This window comes from Macaca mulatta, chromosome 13 (genome assembly GCF_049350105.2).
Source record: "Macaca mulatta isolate MMU2019108-1 chromosome 13, T2T-MMU8v2.0, whole genome shotgun sequence".
Taxonomy (NCBI): domain Eukaryota; kingdom Metazoa; phylum Chordata; class Mammalia; order Primates; family Cercopithecidae; genus Macaca; species Macaca mulatta.
In genome coordinates this window covers 69,679,712-69,707,201 of record NC_133418.1, presented here as the reverse complement: position 1 = coordinate 69,707,201, position 27,490 = coordinate 69,679,712, and the positions used below count along the sequence as shown (strand labels likewise).

At 48.0% G+C, this 27,490-nt stretch overlaps 1 protein-coding gene across 1 annotated transcript in view; it reads left to right on the top strand.

Moving 5' to 3' along the window:
- The window catches only part of EML6 (EMAP like 6), a 125,034-nt gene that overhangs the window by 88,793 nt on the left and 8,751 nt on the right, over positions 1-27,490 (top strand). Inside the window, exons 20-27 of the mRNA XM_077959564.1 lie at positions 13,763-13,841; positions 14,919-15,048; positions 16,859-16,957; positions 18,225-18,398; positions 21,973-22,181; positions 23,359-23,516; positions 24,476-24,590; positions 26,406-26,594. Coding sequence (XP_077815690.1) covers positions 13,763-13,841; positions 14,919-15,048; positions 16,859-16,957; positions 18,225-18,398; positions 21,973-22,181; positions 23,359-23,516; positions 24,476-24,590; positions 26,406-26,594 — 1,153 coding nt within the window. The remainder of the gene's footprint in view (positions 1-13,762; positions 13,842-14,918; positions 15,049-16,858; positions 16,958-18,224; positions 18,399-21,972; positions 22,182-23,358; positions 23,517-24,475; positions 24,591-26,405; positions 26,595-27,490) is intronic.

The following is a 27,490-nucleotide window of genomic DNA, read 5'->3' as shown; positions in this document are numbered from 1 at the left end:
ATGGTCATGTCTCTCTTAAAAAAAAAAAAAAAGTCTGGGCCGGGCGCAGTGGCTCACGCCTATAATCCCAGCACTTTGAGAGGCCAAGGAGGGTGGATCACATGAGGTCAGGAGTTCGAGACCAGCCTGACCAACATGAAAAAACTCCATCTCTACTAAAAATACAAAATTAGCTGGGTGTCGTGGCACATGCCTGTAATCCCAGCTACTCAGGAGGCTGAAGCAGAATTGCTTGAACCCAGGAAGTGGAAGTTATAGTGAGCCGAGATCACTCCATTGCACTCCAGCCTAGGCAACAAGAGCAAAACTCTATCTAAAAAAAAAAAAGAAGTCTTAGGCTAAGCACAGTGGGGCAAGCCTGTTCTCCCAGCACTTTGGGAGGCCAAGGCAGGAGGATCGCTTGAGACCAGCCTGGACAATATAGGGAGACCTTATCTCTACGAAAAATTTAAAAATTAGCCCGATGTGGTGGTTTAGTTGATTGGGAGGCTGAGATAAAAGGATCACTTGAGCCTGGGCGGTCAAGGCTGCAGCGAGTCATGATCATGCCACTGTACTCCAGCCTGGGCTATAAAGTAAGACTCTGTCTTTAAAAAAAAAAAAAAAAAAGTAGAAAAGTTAGTTTTTAATGCTTAAATTGTATTGCCTTAGCTTCAACTTAGTGTAGTTTACTTTATAATGGATAACTGTAGATACTGTGATATGTATAGTTTTAGTCACTGATGTGTTAGATTTTATCCAGATATTCAGCTGTGTTTTACCTGGGTAGATGACATGTACGCAGCCATCATCTAAAAACAGTTTCAAGCAACATTGTGTTTATATACTCTATCAATCAAACTTTGTGCATTAATTAAATACTGTTTGTATTTAAATCATTATGGAATCTCTGACTTCTACAAGAGTTGGCTCAATGAGAGTCAAAGGAAAACTCGGCTCCCCTTGGATTTCCTCTTACATATAAAACCTCAGAATAATTTAGTGTCTACCTTGAAAGTGGGCAGCTACATTCTTAAAGACATCCTTTGCTTTAATCCCACTTCTGACACCAGTCTGCTTAGTCCTCACACGACAGTGATGTTAATGATGTGAATGATGGAAAAGTGATTGTATAAAAGTTAGGTGGGGCCGGGTGTGGTGGCTCATACCTGTAATCCTAGCACTTTGGGAGGCCAAGGCAGGCAGATCACCTGAGGTCAGGAGTTCAAGACCAGCCTGGCCAACATGGCAAAACCCCGTCTCTACTAAAAATACAAAAATTAGCCAGGCATGGTGGCAGGCACCTATAATCCCAGCTACTCAGGGGAAGGCTGAGGCAGGAGAATCACTTGAACCTGGGAGGCGGAGGTTGCAGTGAGTTGAGATCTCACCATTGCACTCCAGCCTGGGCAACAAGAGCGAAACTCCACCTCAAAAAAAAGTTAGATGACGTTTCTCTAATTTTAGGGTATGCAGAAAGCTATAGTTACAGTTACATAAGGCAGGAGCTAATAGCATTTTTTTAGGCAGCACTGTTAGGGCTTCCCAAGTCCTTAGCATGCCCCAGTGAGACATACAGCCATGCTTATTAGCATTTTTCCAAGCACCAGAGACTTCCTTTATTTCTTTGAGATGTATTTTATACTTTTCTACCATCTCCTCCTGAAACACATACCCAAATGTTTAGGAGAATCTGAGTACATGCCTACCAGCTCAGGCAGTGTAAGTAACTACTACAAAACAATTCTAACATACTTGGACATGTCTACTATGGGAACTAACTGACTTTGGCTTCAACAGACCCTGCCTCAGGCCCAGGTTTCAGGCTGTCTGAGGTTCTCTTCAGCACAATGTGATGGGTTCCTTGGCCATCTTCTGGCTGCACCTGTTCTGCTCTCTGAGAAGATTTTGTTTGCCTTTGTTCTGTCTTGCCAAGTCTGAGATTGGCACTGGGGAGAATTGCATTTCTGAGGGCTTCCTTTTTGGTTTCCTTATTATCTCATTTCTGTTGGTGGGAGACCTGTGAGTTGCCTTAAGAACTGAACAATCACAGGCTCTTGCTGTTGACCTGATCAGGGTTACACATAAAGCTCTCCTCTTCCAAGTAGGTTGTCAACTCTGTGAAAGCAAAATTCCTGTTTTATACCTGCTTTATCTCTATAATCTAGAACATGCTGGCATTTAGTAAATAAGTGTTGAATGAATAAATAGACTCCTTAACAACTTAACAAGATTTAGGTTCATTTTCAGTCTAGCTCATGGATTAGATATCAAAGGCTGAGATCTTGTTGACACTTTGTCATTAAAATTCATAATCCAGCTAGGAAATCTCTGCTTCTAAGCAGCTGGCCTCACTGGTCACCCTTCCAGTGCTCAGGCTGAAGCCTCCTCCATCTGGCTTCTGCCTTTAGGCAATTCCAAACAGTGGTCTGAAGTGGAGAAGCCGTTACCCCAGACTGCATCTCAGTGGTGTTGAGGGTAATTTTCTGCTTTTTCCGGCAGGGAATGTGTGATAGTAGATGTTTAGGAGGGATCTAGAGGATCAGGCAACTCTCCTTTCTCTGTCTTACCTGCTGTAAGTTTACTTCCATGTGGATGGATGAGTAGTGCTTCCAACAGTCCCCATGGACAAGGACTCATTCCCAGGTACCAGTAGCCCCTTGCGATATGCACCCACATTTGGCTGATCCCAGCTGTCAGCATTCCATCATTTTCAGTAGCCCCCACTTGTGGACCAGCAGGCAAATCAGAATCCTGAAGGGTGAGCCTCATCCTCCCCACTCCCTGCAGTGCCCCTGTCTGGGCTCTGCTCCATCTCTCTTAACCCTCCCTCCATGCAATAGCAGAGGCTAACAACTTTCACACAAGAGATGGTCACCCTGGTTTATGAGGTTTGGGCACCCCATACAAGTCTGGGGGTATGTCCTAAGTGGACTTCCTCTCCCAATTCTCTGTGAAGAGAGGGGAAAGGAGCCATTTCACTTCCCAAACTGCCTTCCACCACAGAGGCAACTCCACTCTCCAGTCATCTCAGCGGCCCGGCACAAGCAAACACGAGGAGGCGGTGCCAGAATTATTCTTAGCAGCAGATTATAAAGGAGGAATCTGTGAATATTCTACATTAATATTTTAGTCCTTGTGGAATATATTCACTGTCAGTCTATGGCATATGTTCCTTAGGAAACCAAGGAACTTTTACCAAACCAAAATTAGAAGTAGTTTCTAAGCCTTTTATAAATGGTGGTGCCCTTACCTGTGAACTGAAAGGCGCTAGCACCAAATGACCTCAAAATTCCACTCTGGCATTAGCATTTTCCAGAATTTTTCTTAGACCGTGCTTACAGTTGAATAGATAAGGGCTTAAAACCTATCTTCTATCTCATTCTTTCTGAGTTGACTTGAATGGGTTTATGAACTGAAACAAAAAGAAAGTTCTATAAAGAAAACTATATACTGTGGGCTTAAAATTTTTTTGGGGGTTTCGGAGATTTTTGTTTGTTTGTTTTGGTCATGTTTCAGTTTCAACTCCAAATTAATAGCTTCTTTAATCCTTGATTCCTTAGTATATGAGTCTATGGCATTAGTATAAAATTTCACTGGATTATAAACTGTGTAGGATTATCAGTTCCCCAGTGGTTGGTACTGTATCTACCATGGGACCACTGTGTGTCTAACACGGGGCCTTGCATTTAGTACCCAGCAAACAAATACTTTTCCAATGAACAGCTGAATGGATGAATTTACTTAGCCTGCTTCTCTTAATATTTAATCTTCAAAATGCCGTGCAAGTCCATTCTTGGTCAGCAACACTTTTTCCTTCACTTCATTAGCAACTCTGGATGGTCTTTGTGGGAAATGATGTGACTCATGTACAATCCAGAATGCCCCAACTGGCCCTGGGACTGCACTTGGCAAATGACTTTTTAATCTTTGTAGTATCTGTCCTTCAGGAATTATAATGTTTGTTTGGTTTAAATCTATTTAAGAAGATTCTGTGTCACTGTGGCCATCATGCCTATCGTACACACCAAGCTGCTTTGTCAGCAGATTTACAGTGAAGCAAAGAATGTGTTCACAAGTGACTATGAGAAAATGGGAAGGATGTAGATAGATTTCCTTCAGTCGCCAAATCACCATATATGAGTAATCCCAGTTTTCCTTCTAACCTTTTATGCTGTGCTTGGAGACAGAAATCTGGGAGAATTTGCCCCCATTTGGTTTTCAATTTCTAATTTTTTAATGGATGCAATAATTTTATGTTTATAAGGTAATAGTTTCAATACTTTCAATGTATAGTGGTCAAATTAGTATCATTAGCATATCTTTCACCTCGAACATTTGTCATTTATTTGTGTTGGGACCATTCAAAATCCTTTCTTCTGCTACTCACTCATATGTGGAAGCTGCCCCCAGTTTTTTTTAAACACCTTATTTAATCAGGAGATCTGTGGGAATTTCAAGCTCGCCTGAGGCACGATGAGCATGGTGAAGTGGCACAGTGTCAACGGCAAATGAGCAGCCTGCGCTCCCAGCTCCTTCGTCAGCGTAGCCAGACAGAGGCCCTTTGTTGTCATTGATCAATAGCTGCTTTGTGGGCCTGTATTGTTAGAGTTGCTAAGAACTGACGATCCTGCTAAGCTAGTGCTGCTGAATTTACCATTTGGAAATTGATGAAAACTGCTCAATCCTATCTTGGAGCTTGGTCCAATAAATGGGGAGGAACCTCTAGTTCTACATTTCCATCCCATTCGCGAGGCTGGAGTGACCTTACTCAGGCTGACCTTACCAGCCTGAGAGTTGGTACAGAGATCTGTGGTTGCATGTGTGTTGTTTAAGCTGAGCCCAGCCTTCCCTGTGGGAGAGTGATGGCACACGTGTAATGCACACAGGGCGAGGAGCACTCCTGCTCCAGAGCCCTTCTCTCTAAGCTACCTTCTTCACGCCACCCCTTCATTCTGCAAGAGTTCTGCCTACAGAGCTGTGGCAAGCAGGTAGAACGGCAAGACTCCTGTTCTGTATGAAGATGCAAGGGACTGAAATTATAATATCTATTAAACCCAGAAGTGCTGAAATTAATCATCTCCTAGACCTATTGCTTAGCTAGGTAACTCCACTAAAAGCTGAATCATTCGTTGATTTTTTTCTAAGTGAATATGATGCTATTTTTATAAATGATTTTCTTTATTCAAACCCCTTGATTTTCTGTATTGGTTTGAAGCAAAGCAATGACTTCTATCTGATAATTTTAGGAAGTAAACCTGCTGTTCATTATAGAATAGTTTGTTCACTTTTGATGACAAAGAGTAGCCAGTGTATAAAAATCCAGAAGTAAAGTGATGGAAAATGATTTTTAGAAAAGATTAATGTGCCTAGGAAATCACACTCCCACAGTGTAATCATCAAATCAAACCTACTCACTTGTGGAGATAAAAGAACACTTCAAAAATATGTAAGCACTTTTCTGTCAAAAGGGAGTGTCTCTCCGAAGACTGTGGCAGAGTTGGGTCTGATTATTTTAGGCAAGTGTCTGAACATCTCACAGATTCTCCATTTGGGAGGAATGGGAACTACCGGGGGTGCTGACCCGCCTCTTGTCAATTACTGTGTGGTCAAGATGTGGTAACCGAGGAGGCATTTGCAGGAGTGAAAGGTGTGGAGGATCAGGGTGCTCTTGTGGGTGTGTTTAAAGTATGTTGGCATGCTCTTTACCCGACTCCCTCCCGCTCATTTGAAGTTCGTGTCGTGCTCTGCCATCTTTTGCCCCTTCCTGTTCTTGTCATCTGTCAACTTCCTGTCTCTGAGCATTTCAGCTCATGGTCAGCTGGCCAACCCCAGCCAGCTCCTGCCATGCCCTGGGTTACATCATTACCTGGAACTCCTCTGTCCCTCAGTGTCTTAACCAACTGTCCTCTGGATTGCTCATTCCCGAGTACACATGATCTTCATCCTGACAAATGAGTGCCTAGACACCTTCATTTTCCCCCAAGTTCATCAGCCCTTCCTGGCCTCACTTTTTGTGCCTGCTCAAATGCCATTTCCCAGTCCTGCTGGCCCTTCTCCCCTACATTCCTCCTACCACCTACCTCTCTCCACTCTTCTGATAGCAAGTCCCACGTTGGCACAGATGGCCACCACCAGAGAGGCTGCCTGGCTGCTGCACGTGCCCCTCCAAGCTACTGCCTCATTTTCTTCCTTTTCTTTGGTAGGTTCTCTCTGCTGCTTCTCAGCAGTCATCCAGGTTTCATCCCTTCTCAACCTCCTGCCCCTCCTTCACTGAGAAAACAGAAGCCACTGGCACGCACTCCATCTTGGCGCTTCTTTCTCTCCTCCATCTTGCTTCCCATGCTTCACTCACATAAGCCATTCACCTTCTTCCTTCTCTTCTCAGAGGAAGTAAGTCCCTTTTCCTATTCGAGACAGGTCCCTCACCTGGTGCTTGGCCCTGGCCTCTTGTCCATCCGTGCTCCCTCATCATCTGTCCCCTCATCCATGTCTCCCATGTCAGTCTCCCAACTTTCCACCCAACTTTCCTCAGGAAAAAAACAGGTCCTTTGACTGATCTTCTCAACTTACACACACATTTCTGCCCTCACCTTCCCTCCAACTTTATTCCTTTCTCATTCAGGCCTTCCAGTCTTTTCTTCAGTCTCTATCCTATCTCACCTGTCCTCTGTCCCTGCCATTCTGTTGACATGCGGTCTCTCTAACCCCTGAGTCCAGTGACCTCTCTCTGTCCTACTAAAAGAACTTGTTTCTTCTAGAGTAGCATGGTCCAATAGAAATATGTGAGCCACAGGTATAAATTTTCTAGCAGGCACATTAGAAAATTTGGGATGGTGACATTGATTTTAATAATATATTTTAACTTGATATATTAAAAAACATTTCAATATGTAATATAAAATTATATTTTACATTCTTTTAAAAATTTTTCAATAGGACTTCAAATTCCAGGTGTATTTTACAGTTATAGCACAATTCGGGCTCTTGAAAGCCACATGTGGCATTGGCTACTGAATTGGACAGTGCATATTGGAGAAGAATATAAACATACTTTTCTCGTCTTTTTGAAAGAATCTCTCTTGGCCCTCCTAATGCCTCCCTCTCTCTTCTCAGTGTCTCACCTCTGCTTCCTCTTCCAGCCCCTTACAATGCTGTTGGTCCTCAGGATTTTACCTTTGGCTGGCCTCTTTTCACCCTCTACCATCTACCCTCTCTCTTCATTAATCTTTCATATCCCACCCATTGGCTAGTGATTCCCAGGATCATATCACTGACTCCCATCTGTCAGTGGAACTTTCAACTAACAAAGCTATCTCACGGGTGTCCAAAGCTCAACATGCCAAAACTGAACTCATCACCTTCCCTCATTCATATTTTCTCTCTGTCTCATTCTATGATGCCACCATCTATCCGGATATGCAAGCCCGGAAAACTGGTATTGCCCTTGGGTTGCTTTCCCTAGTTCATCCCATAAAAGCAATCCGTAACAAAGTGCTGCGAAGTATATTCCACCAGTATTTCTTTAAATATGCCCCTGTTTTCTTCTCCACAACCACTGCTCCAGTCAAGTGCCTCATCATTCCTCTCTTGGATCATCACAGTGGCCTTTTCAGTATTCTGCCCATCTTTACTTAGTTCCCTTCACTCCACCCTTTGGGCTCTCATTTTTTCACCCAGATAACTTTGTATTCACCTAAAATAGCCAAGTCTAAAATGATATCCTGATTTTTAAAACAACAGCAACAAAAAAACCACAAGGCTGTGTGATAGCGTTGGTCAAGAGCATTTTCAAGAGGGTATGCTCATTTTCAAGAGCATTTTCTTTCAGGACATCTTGTAGTTCTGCCTGAATCCTTTCCATCAGCCCCATCACTAAGCATCTCTGTACATGGTTCTGGAAGATATAGGAATCCACTTAACAGAGTCCAGTTCTTAGGAATACTCTCAGCAGAGTCCAGTTCTGAAGACTGCACTTAACACAGTCAAGTTTGGTCTTGATAACAGAGAGGCCCCATGGCTTTGGAGATTTTTCCTAAGATTTTTTCCCCTTCCCTCCCCTGACTTTCCTCCTCCCCTCCCCCTTCCCTCCCCCCTCCTCTCCCCTCCCCCTTCTCCCCTCTCCCCTCCCCCTTCTCCCCTCTCCCCTCCCCCTTCTTCCCTCCCCCTTTTTCCCTCTCCCCTCCCCCTTCTTCCCTCCCCCTTGTCTCCCCCTCCCCCTTGTCTCCCCCTCCCCCTTGTCTCCCCTTCCCCTTGTCTCCCCCTCCCCCTTGTCTCCCCCCCTTATCTCCCCCCTTGTCTCCCCCACTTGTTTTCCCCTCCCCCTTGTTTCCCCCTCCCCCTTTACCTTTCTCTCTGCCTCGCCTCCCCTCCCCCACTCTTCCCCTTCTCTCTCCCCTCTCCCCCTCCCCTCTCCCCCTCCCCTCTCCCCTCTCCCCCTCCCCTCTCCCCTCTCCCCCTCCCCTCTCCCCTCTCCCCCTCCCCTCTCCCCTCTCCCCTCTCCCCCTCCCCTCTCCCCTCTCCCCCTCCCCTCTCCCCTCTCCCCTCTCCTCCTCCCCTCTCCCCCTCCCCTCCCCTCTCCCCTCCCCTCCCCTCTCCCCCTCCCCTTCCCTCTCCCCCTCCCCTCCCCTCTCCCCCTCCCCTCTCCCCCTCCCCTCTCTCCCTCCCCTCCCCTTTTCTCCTCCCCTCCCCTTCTCTCCTCCTCCCCTTCTCTCCTCCCTCTCCTCCTCCCCTTCTCTCCTCCCTCTCCTCCTCCCCTTCTCTCCTCCCTCTCCTCCTCCCCTTCTCTCCTCCCTCTCCTCCTCCCCTTCTCTCCTCCCTCTCCTCCTCCCTTCTCTCCCCTTCTCTTCCCTTCTCTTCCCTTCTCTCCCCCTTTCTCCCCTTCTCTCCCCCTTCCCGTCCCCTTCTCTCCCCCTCCCCTCCCCCTCCCCCTCCCCCTCCCCCTCCCCCTCCCCTCCCCCCCCTCCCCCTTCCCCTCCCCCTTCCCCTCCCCCGCCCCTCCCCCTCCCCCTTCCCCTCCCTCTCCCCTCCCCCTCCCCCTTCCCCTCCCCTTCTCTCCTCTTCCTCCCCCTTCCCCTCCCCTTCTCTCCTCCTCCTCCCCCTTCCCCTCCCCTTCTCTCCTCCTCCCCTCCCCCTCCCCTTCTCTCCCCCTCCCCTCCCCCTTCCCCTCCCCTTCTCTCCCCCTCCCCTCCCCCTTCCCCTCCCCTTCTCTCCCCCTCCCCTCCCCCTTCCCCTCCCCTTCTCTCCCCCTCCCCTCCCCCTTCCCCTCCCCTTCTCTCCTCCTCCCCTCCCCCTTCCCCTCCCCTTCTCTCCCCCTCCCCTCCCCTTCTCTCCCCCTTCCCCTCCCCTTCTCTCCCCCTTCCCCTCCCCTCCTCTCCCCTTCCCCTCCCCTTCTCTCCCCCTCCCCTCCCCCTTCCCCTCCCCCTTCCCCTCCCCCTTCCCCTCCCCTTCTCTCCCCCTCCCCTCCCCCTTCCCCTCCCCTTCTCTCCCCCTCCCCTCCCCCTTCCCCTCCCCTTCTCTCCCCCTCCCCTCCCCCTTCCCTTCCCCTTCTCTCCCCCTCCCCTCCCCCTTCCCCTCCCCTTCTCTCCCCCTCCCCTTCTCTCCCCCTCCCCTCCCCCTTCCCCTCCCCTTCTCTCCCCCTTCCCCTCCCCTCCTCTCCCCCTTCCCCTCCCCTCCCTTCCCCTCCCCTTCTCCTCCCCTTCTCTCTCCCTTCCCCTCCCCTTCTCTCCCCCTTCCCCTCCCCTTCTCTCCCCCTCCCCTCTCCTTCTCTCCCCCTCCCCTCCCCCTCCCCCTTCTTTCTCCCTTCACATTCTCTCTCCCTTCCCCCTCCCTTTTCTCTCTCCCTTCCCCCTCCCTCTTCTCTCTCCCTTCCCCCTCCCTCTTCTCTCTCCCTCCCCCCTCCCCCCTCCCTCTTCTCTCTCCCTCCCCCCTCCCCCCTTCTCTCTCCCTTTCCCCTCCCTCTTCTCTCTCCCTTCCCCCTCCCTCTTCTCTCTCCCTTTACCCTCCCTCTTCTCTCTCCCTTTCCCCTCCCTCTTCTCTCTCCCTTTCCCCTCCCTCTTCTCTCTCCCTTTCCCCTCCCTCTTCTCTCTCCCTTCCCCCTCCCTCTTCTCTCTCCCCTCCCCCTCCCTCTTCTCTCTCCCCTCCTTCTCTGCCTTCTCTCTCCTTTCCCTTTCCCCCTCCCCCTCCCCTTTGGATTTCCCAAGACATCCTAAAACCTTTGGTGTATTTTATGCCACATTTTGGAAGCTGAAGAAAGCTGTTTCCTCCAAGGACACTGAATATTGTCTGATGAACACGACTCAAAACAACTTCAAACTTGCGTTTCTTGGCTAGATGGATCTGAGTTTTCCCACACTCACACCCACACCCACACCCCTCTTTATAGAAACTGGTTGGAACGACTTGGTTTCTCACAGGCTGTCCACGCCTCACTCCCCAGTTGGCTCTCATGTTGTACTTTATCTTGGGTTGCAACTGACTCGTGACCTCAGTGGTTTCAGAAGCTTCCCTGAGCACATTGGACGTGAACGCTCTTACACATTTCAGGTCATTGTGTGCTCTGCTCCACCTCTTGCTCTGTCAGCCCAGTGCCTTGGGGAGGGGGAAAGGAGGGACAAGTGCCCAGGCATTGGCCTGCCTTGGGGGTCTGTGCAGGGCAAGAGCGCCTGTCAGGATAACACTCCCCACATCTTCAGCTGAGTCTAAGCTTTCTCTTCAGCAGCCCAGCTGCTGGGCAGTGGGATGACAGCAGGAATTGGCCTTCCCATGATCCTGCCCTGCCCACAGAATGTGCCACCTGTTCCCACAGGGAGTATAGGGTTGTGACTCTCCCCACAGGCACTGAAGAGCAGGGCCGACTTGTTACTCAACACCAAGCCCCAGGCTGGAGTTCACAGGCCTCTCCCTGGGCTTCCTGCCTTCACTGTGTCTTCCTTGGCAGGCTTCTCCTGCTCTCCAGAGCTTAGACCGTCTGCCACCCTCTCCCCTGTTTATCCAGTTTGTTTGCTGTCTTGCCAGGCTCCTTCCTTAAATTTCCTGCCCAATGGAAGCTCTTCCTCCTTTATTCCCCCCTCCCTGACCCCCCCCAATCACCTCAAAGCCTACTTGCCCCACCAGGCCCCTTTGTGTCTCTGCTCCTCCCACCTCCAGTCTCTCACCCTCTCACCTTCCCAGCTCTTGGCCCCACTGGGTCTCCCTGCCAATGGCCGGTTGTGCCCATGGCCTTCCTCGCGAGGAGTGCGAGGAAGGCCATGGGCACAACCGGGCATTGGCAGGGAGACCCAGTGGGGCCAAGCTGGGGATGACAGCTGGGAATGACAGCTGGGGATGACCAACTCTAATGAGTTGATGGGACTGAAAGTGAGTGAATGTCCTCATGCCTCCACTCTTTCCCACCTCAGCAAAGCTTTTCAGAGCCCCATTTCTGATGGAATCTGAATCTAGAAGGATTTAGATCCACAGAGAAATGTTAAACCTCCAGTGTTTGGCTGTGTGTGAAGCCTCTGGCAGTCCCTCCCATATTTGATGTTATGAACACTGTTTATAGATACCTGGAAAGAAGCCTTTAATACTTGTATTGTGTTTTAACTTGCTTTCCTTTGGAGGCAGGGAATTGTCAAGTAAGTATTCACACCACTCTGGAGAAAAACACAGGTGTTCGGTGAACATCCAGTACTAAGTGTTCACGCGGAACCCACAACCGCAAAGGGTCAATACTTAAAATCCGCTGAATTTGCCACAATGCAGGTTTCTTCCCCTTGCTCCTCTCATCTTCAGTTTTGAAGCAATACAGCTGTAAACATATGCTTGCGAAATGAGAAAGAAACATTGAGATTGCTTTACCTTTCGGTTTTTTTCTGAAAATCAAGGTGAAAAAAAAGCATCAGATTGCCTCTGTGTATATATATACAATCTCCTGTATATATAAGTACACGGTGTTTGTGCTTGTATGCGTACTCTATATTCACTGTATAATATATTACATATTATACAACCTGTGTGTCCCCTGAAAACGAGCCCTGTGTTTATCCTCGAATTATGCCTTATGAGCCATGCCATAGTTCCAGTGTCCTCTTGCTCTCCTCGTAGCCCCTGGCTTGCTTTTGTCATACACTTAAACATTCTTAGGTGAAAGAAGAAACCCACGGATTTCATTTGAAAGTCCCACTAAAACAGAAGAAAGAGCAGATGTCCTGGGAAGCGATAATGAATGTGAAGGAAGTGTCTCATTGTGAGAACTGGCATGCCCCCAGTCTCCCAATTTTGCTCAATTTGGTGGCGATGATGTCAGCCGGGGGTGTCGTTTTGCAGAGATGCGCTCTCTACCCATTCTTCAGTGGTGATTATAATACCATTTGGTCCAATTATCACTTATGATTGCATAACATGTTTTGATTGAAGAGTTTCTGAGAAAATAAAGGTACCCTGTCTTCCCCTGCACACAAAAAGAACCCCCGCAAGCCATTGGAGCAGGCAAGCTGACCTACCAAGAAACACTGGGAATTATTAGGCTAAATTATGAGTTGAACTTGATTTGGAAACAAAGTATCCATTGTACATAACTCCCCACGACATCCAGGAAGATGTCATTGTTTTTCTGACAGCAAGTTTCTCCCCAGCACACTCTAAAGTAAGCAGAGTCCCTGGGCGCATTCGTAAAGTCACGGAGAGTGTGCGGGAAGCATTGACAAAGCTTCCTTTTCTCTCCCTATTCTGTAGGCGCTTTAGTGCAGAGTTTGCCCAGAGACGCCGGGGTATGAGCTTTCTGAATTTGTAGACTGGTGCACTCTTTCATTTCTGTTTTAGTTCTTTGCTGGCATGCCGGGGAAGCATGGTGTGTGCCACACAGGAATGTCTGTTCACTTGGAAAATGCTTGTGCATGAATGAGGTGGTTGCTAATACGGCTCTAAACTGTACTAAGTTTCTCACTTGGCTTTGTTTGCTGCTTACAAGGGGATCAAGGTAATCCTTCTCTTTGCATATCCCGGGAGCAATAACTAATTACTTTGGAACATGCAGTGGGAGCTGGTACAGTTCTCTCTCTCGACCCATCCATAGAGAAATCTCATTTAAGGAAACCCCACATGACCAAGAACTGGTCTACTCATCTAGAATTCCATTAGGGCTTACACGTTATAAAATCTCTTCATTAAATTTGGAGGCCCCAGTCCCCAAAACTGAGGTGGGAAAAGCAACCTTTGGTGTGGTAACAGCTGAAGGCAGACCCGAGTCCTGAGGCGAGGGCGGAGTGGGAGGCGCGAGTGCTGTCTGTCTCCTGTCCCTCCGCTTCCTGCCTGCCTGTTTGAGAAGTGAGGCCGACCTAGGCACTTGGCACGTGGTCCTTAGGGCCCGTTCCGAAGCCTGGCTTGTAAGTGCCGCTTCACACCACACCACGGCCATTGACAACTTAATTCTGAACAACATGAGCACATCCCTGTCTGAAAAAGGTCAGCAAGTCCAGGAAATGTGGCCTCTCTCCCTTCATGGTCAGGCCGCTCCTTGGTTTTGAACCAAGCCCCTCTTGTTTCAAGCCCATGTGGTCTTCCTGCTCCCAGGAGAAGGTTAAGCAGAGGGACGAGGTCCAACCCAGTGCCTGTGAATTCAGGCCAGGTCCCACGGCAGGTGGGGAGGGGGAGAGGAGGGCAGGACCGAACAGATCCAGGTGGAGGGGCCTCAGGCGGGAGGAGAGAGGAGGCCGGCACTGGCCTAGACAGGCTGCACCAGGAAGGTGGCCTTGCAGCCCTCATTCAACGCTGTGCTTCCTCTGGCCGCTGTCTCTTCCAGGCCACCCGTTAGCCGAGCAGCTCCCCAGCCTGAGAAACTGCAGAAGAACAATATCACCAAAAAAAAGAAACTGGTGGAGGTAAGTTAAACAATTACTTCTAATTTGATATTGACGTTCTAAGACCTACCTGGTGGACAGCCCCATCTGCACGTCCCAAAGACAGTTAAGTGAAATGGAGTAGGTCCCTTGGCTCTCTTCTATCCCCTCTCCCTCAGACCTGGGAGAGTCCCACATTGCCAATGGGATTCAAGTTCATGGTTTCAAAACCTTACCCAGAGCCACCTTCTAAGCTTACTGCCTATGATTCCTCACCACAGTGCAAATCTCCAGCCCCACAAACCCACTGCTTATGTTCTCGGAAGCTGCCTGGGACTTTCTGCTTGGAAGGCTCCTCCTGCCAGCTCCCAGCACCCTGGTCCTTCCAAGACCTTCCCTGGTGTCTTTTCTGTGCAGTCTTTCCTGATGCTTCTCACGCGAAACCTTCCTGCAGCTCCCTGCCTCTACTGCCTCCTAGCACCTGCACCATGCTGGGCACAGAGGAGCTGCCCGAGAGGTCCGTTTTGGATTAAGAACTGATCTGAATCAGCCACTGTTCTTTGTCTTAGAAGACAAGACAGGAAGAAGAGAAAGACTAGAAACCCTAACAGTATCTAGTTTGGGAGGGAAAAATAGCACATATGTAGTGACTTTGTAGAGCAAGCACCAGGCGGCAGAACGAGCATGGCCTTTGTCTCTGTGTTTGCTCTGCCCGCCCTGGCGCGTTGATGAGAGTTTATTAGAGCAAACCTCTGAGCCGCCATTCAGCTCACCCAGAGTGCCTGCCAAGGCACAGACACAAAACTGCTAGGTACACTTGACAGGGCATCAAATCTCTGGACTTTGGCACAACGACAGAGCCAGGAAGTAAATCTGGGTTTTTTGGAAAGTCACGGTGATTCTGTGTGTTAGCCTGCCACCCCAGCATTTCAGAAAACTAAAGAAGGGGTTGCATTTTCTCAGCCAGTCAAGAAGCAGAATGTTTTCAGTGAGCGTGTGTTGGCCTCACCAGCCATACCATTCCCGGGACACACGAGGCCGCTCACGCGATGTGGGTGTGTTCCTCGGCTCTCCCTTCCTTCCTGTGAGGGTCATGTTGATCTGTGTGTGTGAATGCAGGAGCTGGCTCTAGACCATGTGTTTGGCTACAGAGGATTCGACTGTCGAAATAACCTGCATTACCTTAATGATGGCACCGACATCATCTTCCACACGGCGGCGGCTGGCATCGTTCAGAACCTCTCCACAGGTGACCAGGGGGTTAAAAATACAGGTTTTTCTTTTAGTTTTTTTTTTTTTACATGCTTTCCCCACTCTTCAGATGCCCAAAAGCTTAAGCATTTTCCTTCCTTTATAGAGCCATTCTCCCAATTCCAGCATGGTGTCAGTTAGGCCTGGTAATGCTCAGGCTCAGTTACCAGAGCCAGAGCCTTCTCTCTTTCTGACCGGAGCTTGACCTCACCTTGTCGTAGGCCTTAGAGAGAAGGCCTCCATGTTGACACCAGCCTCTGTAACCGAGAGCCATGGAGAGAAGCCAGAGACAGGGTGTAAGGAGTGGAGGAATTCCTTAGAGACCATAACCAAGAAGAAAGCACAGAACTTTGCCTGTTCATTTCTACAATGAGCCATTTTTTAACAGCTCGGATTTTTCAAATTGTATTTTGACAGTTTAGCAACATTTATAATGAGATTGAAAACAATTAAACAGTAAACAAAAATACCAGGCCCGGTGAGGTGGCTTACACCTGTAATCCCAGCACTTTGAGAGGCCGAGGTAGGCGGATCACCTGAGGTCAGGAGTTCAAGACTAGCCTGGCCAACATGGCAAAACCCCGTCTCTACTAAAAATACAAAAATTAGCCAGGCATGGTTGCGGGTGCCTGTAGCCCCAGCTACTCAGGAGGCTGAGGCAGGAGAACCCAGTTTGAGGTTGCTTGAACCCGGGAGGTGGAGATTGCAGTGAGCCAAGATCGTGCAGTTGCACTCTAGCCTGAGCAACAGAGGGAGACTCCATTTCAAAAAGAAAAAAAAAATACTCAAACCACATGATGACTCAAATTTTTAAAAATGAACATTTCAAACAAAAAGAACCATTCAGAAATTAACAGAAAGCTATACCATTACCACTAGATTTAAACAGGTTCACATTTTGCCTTATTTGCTCATGCCTCAAGAAAAAAAAAAAAACCTTCATTTTAAATTCTTGCTCTTTGTCAATTCTGTGTAGTTGTTCATACATAGATTTAGCCAGTGAAATCACTGGGCACATGTTGATTTGTGTGTATTTGAGGGAGGAGGACCTTGACATTGTGTATATATTTTCTTCACTTTCTAGCCCTGCCATCATATTGGTAGCAGTACACGCCTTCCTTGTGTATCTACACCATCTTTCATCTTTAGGTTCTTGAGCATTTGGGTGGGTTTAAATTGGCCACTTTGGAAGTCAGCAAACCCATTTGCTGTGATAGATGATGAAGTGCTCTTTCTTCCACTTCCCGTGACGTATGTCGAGTCAGGGCTTTCCGGGGTGAAGCCGTCACCTGTGCCGTCCAGGCCCCCAAGTGGATTGGCATTTGGTAAACAAAGATGATGAGTCCCTGAGAGTTTCATATTTCACATGAAGAAGTGGTACCATTTTGCTCAGTGAAACATCATCTCCAGGCCCCCACCCCTACTTCTTCCCAGATGTGGACGGTGAGAAGCCCACTCCTGTCCCACGGAGAGGAGGAAACTTTGACCTTCATCATCGTGGTCTCTGGAAGTCCCTGTACTTGAACTGCGCTCTGCACCCACACAGAGCAGTGGGAACTATCGAAGAGCAGCTTGAATGTATCAGATAACAGACACTAGCGTCCCTTCTCCCGGACCCAAAACAGAATATGAACATTTCAAAAAAATGATCCTTCATCTCCCCAAGTGTAATTCCGGAAGTGAGAATTTGAGGGCTGTAAGCTGTCACTTTTATAACGAGGATCCAAAGACTCCACACGATGCTTTGGAGTTGCCCTAAAAGGTCTTTAGGTTTCACTGTTCACCTTCCCATGATCTCTCTCCCCCAGGGAGCCAGAGCTTCTATCTGGAGCATACGGATGACATCCTCTGTCTCACAGTGAACCAGCACCCCAAGTACAGAAACGTGGTGGCCACCAGCCAAATAGGTAGGAGGTCCTGCGGCAGCTGAGGCTCTCCCAGCTTGCAGGGACACTGACTTGTCAGCGATTATTGGGAGAGGGAGTGGGTGGGTTGCTTACATCCATCCCTTCTTGTTGATGTTGCTGTTGATTTTTTGAGTCCTGAATGTATCTGTGTCACCTGAGTTGACACATCCAGTGACTGTGATTCTGAGGCACCATGAAGTCTGACCAGCGCCTGAGAGTCCAAATACACGATGGCCCCATCCCTGTGGACTTGTGAGAGTAGTTTTTCAGACCCCAAGTGTCAAGAACTCCGTGTGTTTTGAAGCCTGGCCAGGGTAGATTTCAGTAAGTGTGCCTGGACCGCCTGTGCCCTGGGAAACTGCCAGTGACAAATGTGAACTGATTCACATTTACGAGAAGTGTGTTTTTGCTTTGTCATCTCAAGAGCAATTTTTACAACTTCCTGCTTGTTTTCATTGAACCCATGTCCATTTTTAAGTTTAATTTGGAACTTTCTGATGCTGGTGTTGAGTGCTTCACTGTTGGAAACGTGACTTATTTTAGCTATTGTTTTCCCTTGACGCTTCCTCATTGCCATTGCTCACCCAATGCAGGTGATATTACGGAAACCCCAGGTAAGGCTGTTCCATCCGTGAGTAGTTTGAATCTGCACAGCAAAATCATGTCATTCTATCATGTTTGCTGATTGTATCTTGCCGAATTGCAGATACAAATCATTGACCTCACCAGTTTCCTTCGTATAAAATCCTCCACAAGTGTGTGTGTGTTGAACATAAATGTCTGTAGGGCTCTGCCTTTAAAAGCAAATTTCCTGTAGTCTTTCTCCTCTGGCCAGGTCAGGCTATAGGTCTTTTATGCCCAATGACTGTAACACCCCTAAACGCTTGTCTTAAAAAAGGCTTTTACAGGCTGGGCGACAGTGGCTCACGCCTGTAGTCCCAGCACTTTGGGAGGCGGGCGGATCACCTGAGGTCAGGAGTTCAAGACCAGCCTGGCCAACATGGTGAAATGCTGTCTCTACTAAAAATGCAAAAATTAGCTGGGTGTGGTGGTGCGCACCTGTAATCCCAGCTACTCAGGAGGCTGAGGCACGAGGATCATGTGAATCCTGGACACGGAGGTTGCAGTGAGCCAAGATGGTGCCACTGCACTCCAGCCTGGGCAACAGAGCAAGACTCCATCTAAACAAACAAACAAAACATGAACATAAGCATCGCCTTGGCTCTGCCATTCATCAGTCTTCTTTGTCATGCCTCTCCACACTCAGGGACAACACCTTCCATCCACGTATGGGACGCCATGACCAAACACACCCTCTCCATGCTGCGGTGCTTCCACTCCAAGGGGGTGAATTACGTCAACTTCAGTGCAACCGGAAAGCTCCTGGTGTCGGTGGGAGTGGACCCTGAGCACACCATCACCGTCTGGCGATGGCAGGAAGGTAAACCAGCACTGGGTTTTCTGTCCCTCCAGGGTGTCTGCCTGTGGCGTGGACTGGGCTCGAACCCAGATCTGCCTCACTCCGAAGCCTGCCATAGGCACTGACTGCTGCTGGGCAAGCGGAAAACAGGGCACTGGGGATCCTGATATAGCTGCCCCACTGATGCCAGTGCATCCCAGAGTCCCAGGGCCAGGAGGAGGCTGGCCAGGGACTCCAGGGCCCATTAGTGAAGGGGCTCTGGGGAGGTGCCCCGATGTTGGCAGCCCTCCTCCTCGGAAGGCAGCAGCCTCCCCGACATCTGTCTTAGCCACCTTCCTACCCAAGGGTCCTTGTCTTCCGTGCTGTTTCTGATGGCCCCTGGATCCTACTACAGCCTTATCACTCTGTCTGCTTTAGTTTAGGAAATGGGATAATGTTTTATCATAGTCTCAGAAGCAATTAAACTTTTTTTTAACATTTTAACACATTTGAAATAGGGATTTATCTTACGATCAAGGTTTACATTTATTGTAACAGGATTTCTTTCTCGTCCTCCCCCAATACATGCACACACACCTCACACACCTCACACACATGCACACATACAAGCTGCAACTGAATGTATGGTCATCTTAGAACTAAAGATGTGCAGTCTTCCACGTATATTCTCAGGTTGATTACTGCCCTGGCAAAAGCGGATCCAAGTAGTCAGGACATTAATGAGGTCTGTCTGCAGCCGGGCAGCCTGTATCTGGGACACGCTCTACCAGGCACGCGCAGAGGTGGCACTTCTCCCATCCAGGGCTCTGGAGTCCCATTATCTCCTCATCTTCCCATGGAGGGGGTGGTGTGTGGAGGCTGTAAAGAGATCAGCACAATGGGAGGAAAGTTCCCGTCCCTCCTGAGCACCCCATATGAGGAAAAGAGGCTGGCAGCTTGCAGACATTTGTGATGATACCATATTCCTTCGGAAGGTGACATGATCTCTAAGGTTTCTAGGAAACCACATTTTCCCATTCTCTTGTTCACCAGTATATCTCACCCAGTTGGCTGTATAGTCAGTATCTCGGGTGCAGATTCATTCCTTGTGATGTCAAGTGGCCAACTGATTGTCCAGACTCAGCCCAGAGAAATTGAGCCTCTTAAATGATAGATATAGAGCATCTTGGAATGGGAAGAACTAGAGAAGACTTCCTGCACAGTCCGGACCCGTCCTAAGGAGAAATTCCTCCAAATGCACCCCTTTGTCCTGTGCTTGAATACTTTCAAGGATGTGGTTCTCATCACTTCACAAGGCAGCCCACACGCTGTCAGAAAGCTCTTGCATAAAGCCCCTTATGTGGGGACATAAATTGCTTCATTATGTTTTCCTTTTGTGCTGCTAACTCTGTTCCTAGATCCTTGGAAGAAAGCTCTCACACTGGTCCTGCTGCACGGCCTTGTCTCTTTAGGTTCAGGCTCACAGTTTTCACTCCCTCTACCTTGACCTCCAAGCGTTGCTCGCTCTGGCCTGCCCCGGCAGACTCTTGCTCACCAAGAGTCCCTTCTGAACTCCCAGGGGAGGTTTAGAGGAGCCAGGGCTTTTAAACAAGCTCCCAGGGAAAAGAGGAGCCTGCTCTTGTTTGTACAGAGGGTTGTGAGCCAGTGCTGATATCTGACATATCACCAGCCACCACCTCTTCCGGGTTGACCACGGACATGTCATCTCTCCTCCCTTCCTTCTCCTGTGTGGGTTTGCCTTCATTTCAAGTCTTACTTACAGATAAATACCCTGTGTTTGGGGAGGTTTATATACATTTTGTATATCACCAGAGCCTATTATTCATTCTTCATTTATTAGAGGATTGTTTTGGGGAACGTGTGTGTGTGTAGGTAAAAATAAAATAGAACTAAAATGAACTTATTACATAAAATCCATGTTGTCAGGTCCTAGGTATATGTGTAATTTGCTCTAAGCAGACTGGAAACCAATGCAAAGAGTGATACAGGTGTCTCCACAATTAGAAGTGTCCATGAAATGAAAACAAGGAAAATACAAATGGTGGCCTTGAAAAAATATCCAATTCATTGTATGTTTGCACTTCTGCCAAGACTGGTGAGCTGGATCCTCTTTCCATCTCGTTATTGGCCACTTGTATGCTGCTTTTGTAATTCACCTGCTCAAATCCTTTTACTACTTGAGGTGGGAGGGTTGTTTGTCTTTACTTATAATTTGTAGTTTCTTATAGATCTTTAATGTTAATCCTCTGAATCTTACAAGCACTGCAAATGCTTTCTTCCAGTCTGTTGTCTTACTTTGTTTATGGTGTCCTTGAAGATCGTGGATCTTAAAACCTCTGAGCCCTAAGTAGAGAGAGATCTGTTACAGTAAGTCAGGGATTCCACATGCAGACAGAATTACAGCTGGGAGAAGGACTCTGGCTTTCCCCAGCCTCGCCCGGAACGAGATTCTGTGAGGGAGTATCAGAGGGCCCAGCTACACCAAAACCCACCACCACCACGGTGCTAGAAAGCTGTCGTAAAAACATACGTGAAGTGATGAGAACAAAGAAGAAACAAATATGTGTGTGAATAATCAAGGGAGGGGTGACAATTAAGAAATTGGAACAAAAACATTCAGAGTAAGTTAAAGGGTAACAGGTTTAAAACGAAAATTTAAAACTCAAGAGCTTAAAAATAATGAGATTTTTAAAAGGTGGGTTTAAAATACAGGCTAAAAGAATAGAAGCCAAGAAATTTTAAAAGGGGCTAAAGGAGTTATGATAATACTGTTACTACTACTACTAATACTGGCTAAGACATGATTGCTCAGATCATCAAGCACTGTGCTCAGGGCTTCACTTAGGTCAGTTCTTTTCGTCTGCACTGCACCTTCTGAAATAGGAACGATTATTAGCCCCATCTTATAGGTAAGGAAACCGAAGCACAGAGAGCTTAAATAACTTGTCTAAAGTTGTTGTACAAGTAAATGATAGAGTTGGAATTGTATTAAGACGAAGGTTAAATAAAACTCAAGAGACAGTCAAAAACATAAATAAATGGGGTTGAGGAAAAAACTAGTACTTAAAAGGTAAAAAACATTTAAACCTAAACACCACAAAATACAAAGGAAAATGGGGAGCTTAAAAAAAAAAAGAAAGAAAGAAAGAAAATGCAGGAGAATCTTAGAAATAATTAAAAAAAAGAAAAGCTGTCTAGAGGAATGTGAGTCCCAGTGGCACTCTGGGAGCAGCTCTGTCGTCCTGTGCGGGGATGACTCCTGTGCTGATGGAAGGGGGATGGGGGATATCTTTAAGCCACTTTGCTGCCTTCTCATATCTGGAAGCTTCCGTCTCACAGGCCATCCTTTCCTGCTACGTTCATGAACGCCTGGGTGCGGGGATCTGTTACTAGCACCTGCTGCTCTGGAAACTTCCCAGACACACTTTCCCCACTGCTACCTGGGAGTAGTGTCTGAAGGGGAGAGAGCAAGTGCTGTAAAGAAGAACTGAGGCATGCCCCAAGCCTGCTGGGGTGGAGACCTCCTGGGCTGTGGCTCCCCCTACCTGGCCCATGAAGCAATGAGGAGCCTCACTGGACTCTGTCACCCACACAGGTGCCAAGGTTGCCAGCCGAGGGGGTCACCTGGAGCGCATATTCGTGGTGGAATTTCGCCCTGACTCAGACACGCAGTTTGTATCTGTCGGGGTCAAACATATGAAGTTCTGGACCCTGGCAGGCAGCGCCTTGCTTTACAAAAAAGGAGTCATCGGGTCCCTGGGAGCTGCCAAAATGCAAACGATGCTCTCCGTGGCCTTCGGTGCTGTGAGTTCTAGCAGCTGCTCCCTGAGAAGGGGACCCAGGCCCCCGGGCATGGGCAGGAGGGGAGTTTGGCCAAGAGGCTGAAAACAGCAGGAAAGCCATTTCCACATTAGCTCCTGTACTGGCTTATTTGCAACCATTGTTCCGTTTCTGTAGCACATATGGGTGGGTTGACAATATATATATAGATATTTATATCTATATATATAGATATAGATTTTTTTTTTTTTTTTTTTTTTTTTTTTCTGAGACAGAGTCTTGCTCTGTCACCCAGGCTGGAGTGCAGTGGTGCAATCTCGACTCATTGCAACCTCCACCTCCCAGGCTCGAGTGATTCTCCTGCCTCAGCCTCCCAAGTAGCTGGGATTATAGGCGCCTGCCACCAATACAAAAATGCCTCACTAATTTTTGTATTTTTAATAGAAACAGGGTTTCATCATGTTGACCAGGCTGGTCTTGAACTCCTGACCTCAGGTGATCCGCCCACCTCAGCCTCCCAAAGTGCTAGGATTACAGGCGTGAGCCACCTCGCCCGGCCAATATTTTTTTTTTCTTAAAATATTAACCAGAAAAGGTAGGACACCCACCCAGGACAGGAGGTTTGTTGTTGTAAGGGCAGCCCTGACTTGCAAGCCCCAGAGAATATTGGGACCAATTTCTACTGCTAGATAATGATCCTTTTTCTTCCCAGCCCTCTTGTGCCACAGATGCCCCCACTTGCCACCCTTAAGTGAGCTATGGGGTGCCCTCAGCCATTGCAGGCTCCAAAATGGAGACATGTTGGAACACAGTCACTTCATGGTCCTCCAGGAGTGGGTTTCTCCCTTTCATAGAGGAGCTCCAGGAAAGTGTCCTGTGGCCCGGAGTCTGCCCCTGCCCCTGCTGTCACTTGGGCAGTGCTCACGGAAGAGAAGTCCTTGCTAATGCACAGCTGTGCTCAGAGGGGAAGTCAAATGCCCAAGCCAATTACATATAGTTAATTTCCAAGCCAGGCGGACTACCTTGTGATGTGCTCTCAGTGGTTTCTCTGCAATTTCTGCTGCTTTCCTTAGCACAAAAAGATCAAACCGCCTTGGCGTGTCTGCGTCTCTAGCTGTGGTTCCTTAATGAGAGAACGGGTGCCTGGGGAGGGACCTGCTTGAGTGTGTTCCAGGTATAGAAGATGTTCTTTTGTTTACAGAACAACCTCACTTTCACGGGTGCCATCAATGGAGACGTCTACGTGTGGAAGGACCACTTCCTCATCCGGCTGGTGGCCAAGGCTCACACAGGCCCCGTGTTCACAATGTACACAACCCTTCGGGATGGACTCATAGTGACCGGCGGAAAAGAGCGGCCGTAAGCCAAAGCTCCTGTGGAAACAACTTGTTGTTTGTTGTTATCTTGGGAGAAACTGACAGAAGTGTCCCCAGCTTGGAGAAAATGCAGATTGTCATCCTCCTATCTTTTTTGCTTTAGGAAGATCAGTCTGCTCTCTCTCCGAGAGGGCCCTAGGTCAAGATCCTCAGAAGGAAGAGAGGAGTGCAAAAGTGGTTTGATGGTAGTTTAAAAACCCGAGAGAGGTATAGTGGTTCACCCCTATAATCCCAGCACTTCGGGAGGCCAAGGTGGGCAGATCACCTGAGGTCAGGAGTTCAAAACCAGCCTTGTCAACATGGTGAAACCCCATCTCTACTAAAAATATAAAATTTCGTTGGGCATGGTGGTGGGCGCCTGTAATCCCAGCTACTTGGGAGGCTGAGGCAGGAGAATGGCTTGAACCCAGGAGGCGGAGGTTGCAGTGAGCCGAGATTGTGTCATTGCACTACAGCCTGGGTGACAAGAGCAAAACTCCATCTCAAAATAAATTAATAAATAAAAATTAAAAACAAAATCTTGAGAGGTATTCTTGAACAAACCACAGTGACTTTGCTGTTGATAAAATGTTATTCTTGGTAGCTCTGTGGAGGAATGGAGGAAGGAGAGGGGAGATGTGGAAGCAAAGCCTGAAGACAGGAGAAACGTTTCTGTGTTCTCATCTAATAAAAAGTCTGAATTTCCAAATTACATTTTCTTTCCTCCCAAGATAGTAGCATTTGAAGGCATTTTAGGAAATCTGCAAGCTCAGGAGGTTGGGATCGCTCAGCAGCAGGGCCTAAGAGGGAGGCTGCCTGGAGGGTCTGGACCCCCGAGGGTCTGTCCTTCTGGGCTCCAACCAGCGAGGACCCTGATGACTGGGAAACAGGGGAGAGGCCTGGAGGCAGGAGTGGGTCTTAGGATGAGGGTTAACGGCCTGAGTCCCTTTCAATCTTTTTTAGGACCAAAGAAGGAGGTGCTGTAAAATTGTGGGACCAGGAGATGAAGCGCTGCCGGGCCTTTCAGCTGGAGACGGGGCAGCTGGTGGAGTGTGTGCGCTCTGTGTGCCGTGGAAAAGTGAGCACAGCCAGCTCCCCTGGGGGCTGGGCCAGGGAAGGGGGAAGTGTAGGTACCTTCCGAGCCAGGCACTTTCCCTGGACTGGTTTAATCCTTGAAACAAGGCTTCAAGATGTGAATTGTGCTGTAGTGGGAAGCAGCTTAAGAGTCAGACTCCCCCAGGAAGAACCAGTTGGGTGACCTTGGGTGTGTTCCTTCATGTTTTTGTGTCCAGTACACAGGTTTGTCATGAGGGTCACATATTTATACATGACAGTGCCTTTCATCTTGCCTGGCATATAGTCCCATTCAGGAGATGTTAGCTACTAGTATTATAGATGATATTCGCATAAGCTCAGAGATACTAAATAGTTTGCCTATGCCCTAAGTTATAGGGTCAATAAGGAGGAGGTAAGGGCCACCAAACTAAACTGTCTGACTCAAAGCCATTGGTTTCCAACTCACATTTGGCAGCACATCCAAAACAACTGGTGAGTTTTAAAGAATATGGATGTCCGGGCATCCATTTGGGACTGGACCAAAATCTGAATCTGAATCTCAGGGATGGGGCCTTGACTTGTGTGTTCCCTTCTATTTCCTTCTATTTAAATTCCCCCAGGAGATTTGATGCACTTAAAAGCCAATCTCCAAACCTTGATCGAATACCTTGTGTTTATGTTTTTGAATATCAGTCTAAGAATTTGCTTTCTAGATGCTCTCCATGAAAAAGGCAAACCAGATGTGGAATACCACGTGATTCGAAACTGGGGATTTTGTTCTTAAATAGCTAAGTGATGCCCACCTGGAAGGGTAGTTATCAGACATGAAGGCAGGACTACACCTGGAGCCTGGAAGTTATCAGGAAGTAGATTTTTTTTTTTTTTTTCTTTGAGACAGTCTTGCTCTGTTGCCCAGGCTGGAGTGCTGCAGTGTGATCTCAGCTCACTGCAACCTATGCCTCCTGGGTTCAAGCGATTCTCCTGCCTCAGCCTCCTGAGTAGCTGGGATTACAGGCGCCCGCCACCACGCCCAGCTAATTTTTTATATTTTTAGTAGAGATGGGGTTTTGCCATGTTGGCTGGGCTGCTCTCAAACTCCTGACTTCAGGTGATTCACCCATCTCGGCCTCCCAAAGGGCTGGGATTATAGGCCTGAGTCATCACACCTGGCCAGGAAGCAGAATTTTGTTCAGTGGAAGGAAGAACTTACTAAGAGTTTGAGCTGTCCAAGAACAGGAATTGGCTGCCGTGCTCAGCAGTCACTGGAATATTCTAGCAGAGGCTGGGTGATGGAGCTCTCACCCAGGTGAGAGCTGTGCTGAAGGTCAGGTCTGTGCTGAAGCTCTCACCTGAGGTAGCTGATGGAGAAAAGGCAAAGTGAAAGGGTGGAAAAGAGCAATTAGGAACGGACGGTTTGTTGTTAAAAACAAAACACTGGCCAGGTGTGGTGGCTCACACCTGTAATCCCAGCACTCTGAGAGGCCAAGGGAGGCAGATCACTTGAGGTCAGGAGTTCGAGACCAGCCTGGCCAATATGGTAAAACCCCCATCTCTACTAAAAATACAAAAATTAGCCGGGTGTGGTGGTGGGCACCTGAAGTCCCAGCTACTAGGGAGGCTGAGGCAGGAGAATCACTTGAACCCAGGAGGCAGAGGTTGCAGTGAGCCAAGATGTCACCACTGCGCCCCAGCCTGGGTGACCGAGTGAGACCCTGTCTCAAAAACAAAAGCAACACTTCTCACCCCTTCCTATTTTAATATTAACCCTGCAAAGGCATTTTCCCAAGTTACTTGTGTTTTGTTTGTCCTTTTTCTAATAGTGTTTCAATTACAACAGGGAAAAATCTTAGTGGGAACCAAAGACGGAGAAATAATTGAAGTTGGTGAAAAAAATGCTGCTTCTAATATCCTGATTGATGGTCACATGGAAGGGGAGATTTGGGGCCTGGCCACTCACCCTTCCAAGGACCTGTTCATCTCTGCCAGCAACGACGGCACAGCCCGGATCTGGGACCTGGCTGACAAGGTGAGGCCGACTCTGCCCAAACTCAGATGCCCACGAGTGGGCTGCCGGCCGGGAGCTGAGCGAGGGGAGGCCCAGCCAGCATCATGGCGGAGACGGGGATGGGGCCAGATAGGAGATCAAGGTAGAAAACCTAACAATAAAAGAAGGCCCACTCACCACAACCCATCTAAACAATATATTTGACAACGATTATTCTCTTGTCATGAAAGAACCCACAAAACTAAAAATATGGAATCAAATGATGTTTTCCCTGGATGAGAAGACTAAAAATGATTTAAAATGTCAATGTTCCCAAATGGGCCTAATGTATTTCTGTCAAAATCCCAACAAGGTTTCTCTTTGAGTTTGGGAAGGCAGTGTTAAAGTTCACCTGGAGTAAAACTGTGAAATAGCAGGGAGTGGCTGGGTGGAGGGGGCGGGTCGGGGGGAACGAAGGGTTCTTCCCAATCCTCGTGCCTTATCCAGTGTTAAAACAAGTACTCAGGTTCTACTAATTAAAATGCTTGGTTTCATTTTAAAATGGCTGGTAAATGTTGTATTTTTAGTGTCATAGTCACAGAATAGACAGGTAAAAGCCTGAGTATGGTTGTTAGACTCCTAAGTTAGTTTCTGTAATTATTTATTAAACATCATTAGCAACAGCTGTCACTACTTGACCTACATAACCCCAGCTGCTTCATGGACATGATCAGTGCCTACAATAACCTCGCAAAGCCCTTATTAACATCGCTATTAGTAAAACTAGAGAAACCGAGATGTAATTTACCCAAACACACCCAGCTAGTAAGTGACAGGGCCAGGATTCAGAATTTGAACCAGCAGAGGCAGAAGCTCAAACTCTTTCCCCTAAACAAGAGGTTGGCAATCTATAGTTAAAGGCCAGATCTGGCCTGTGG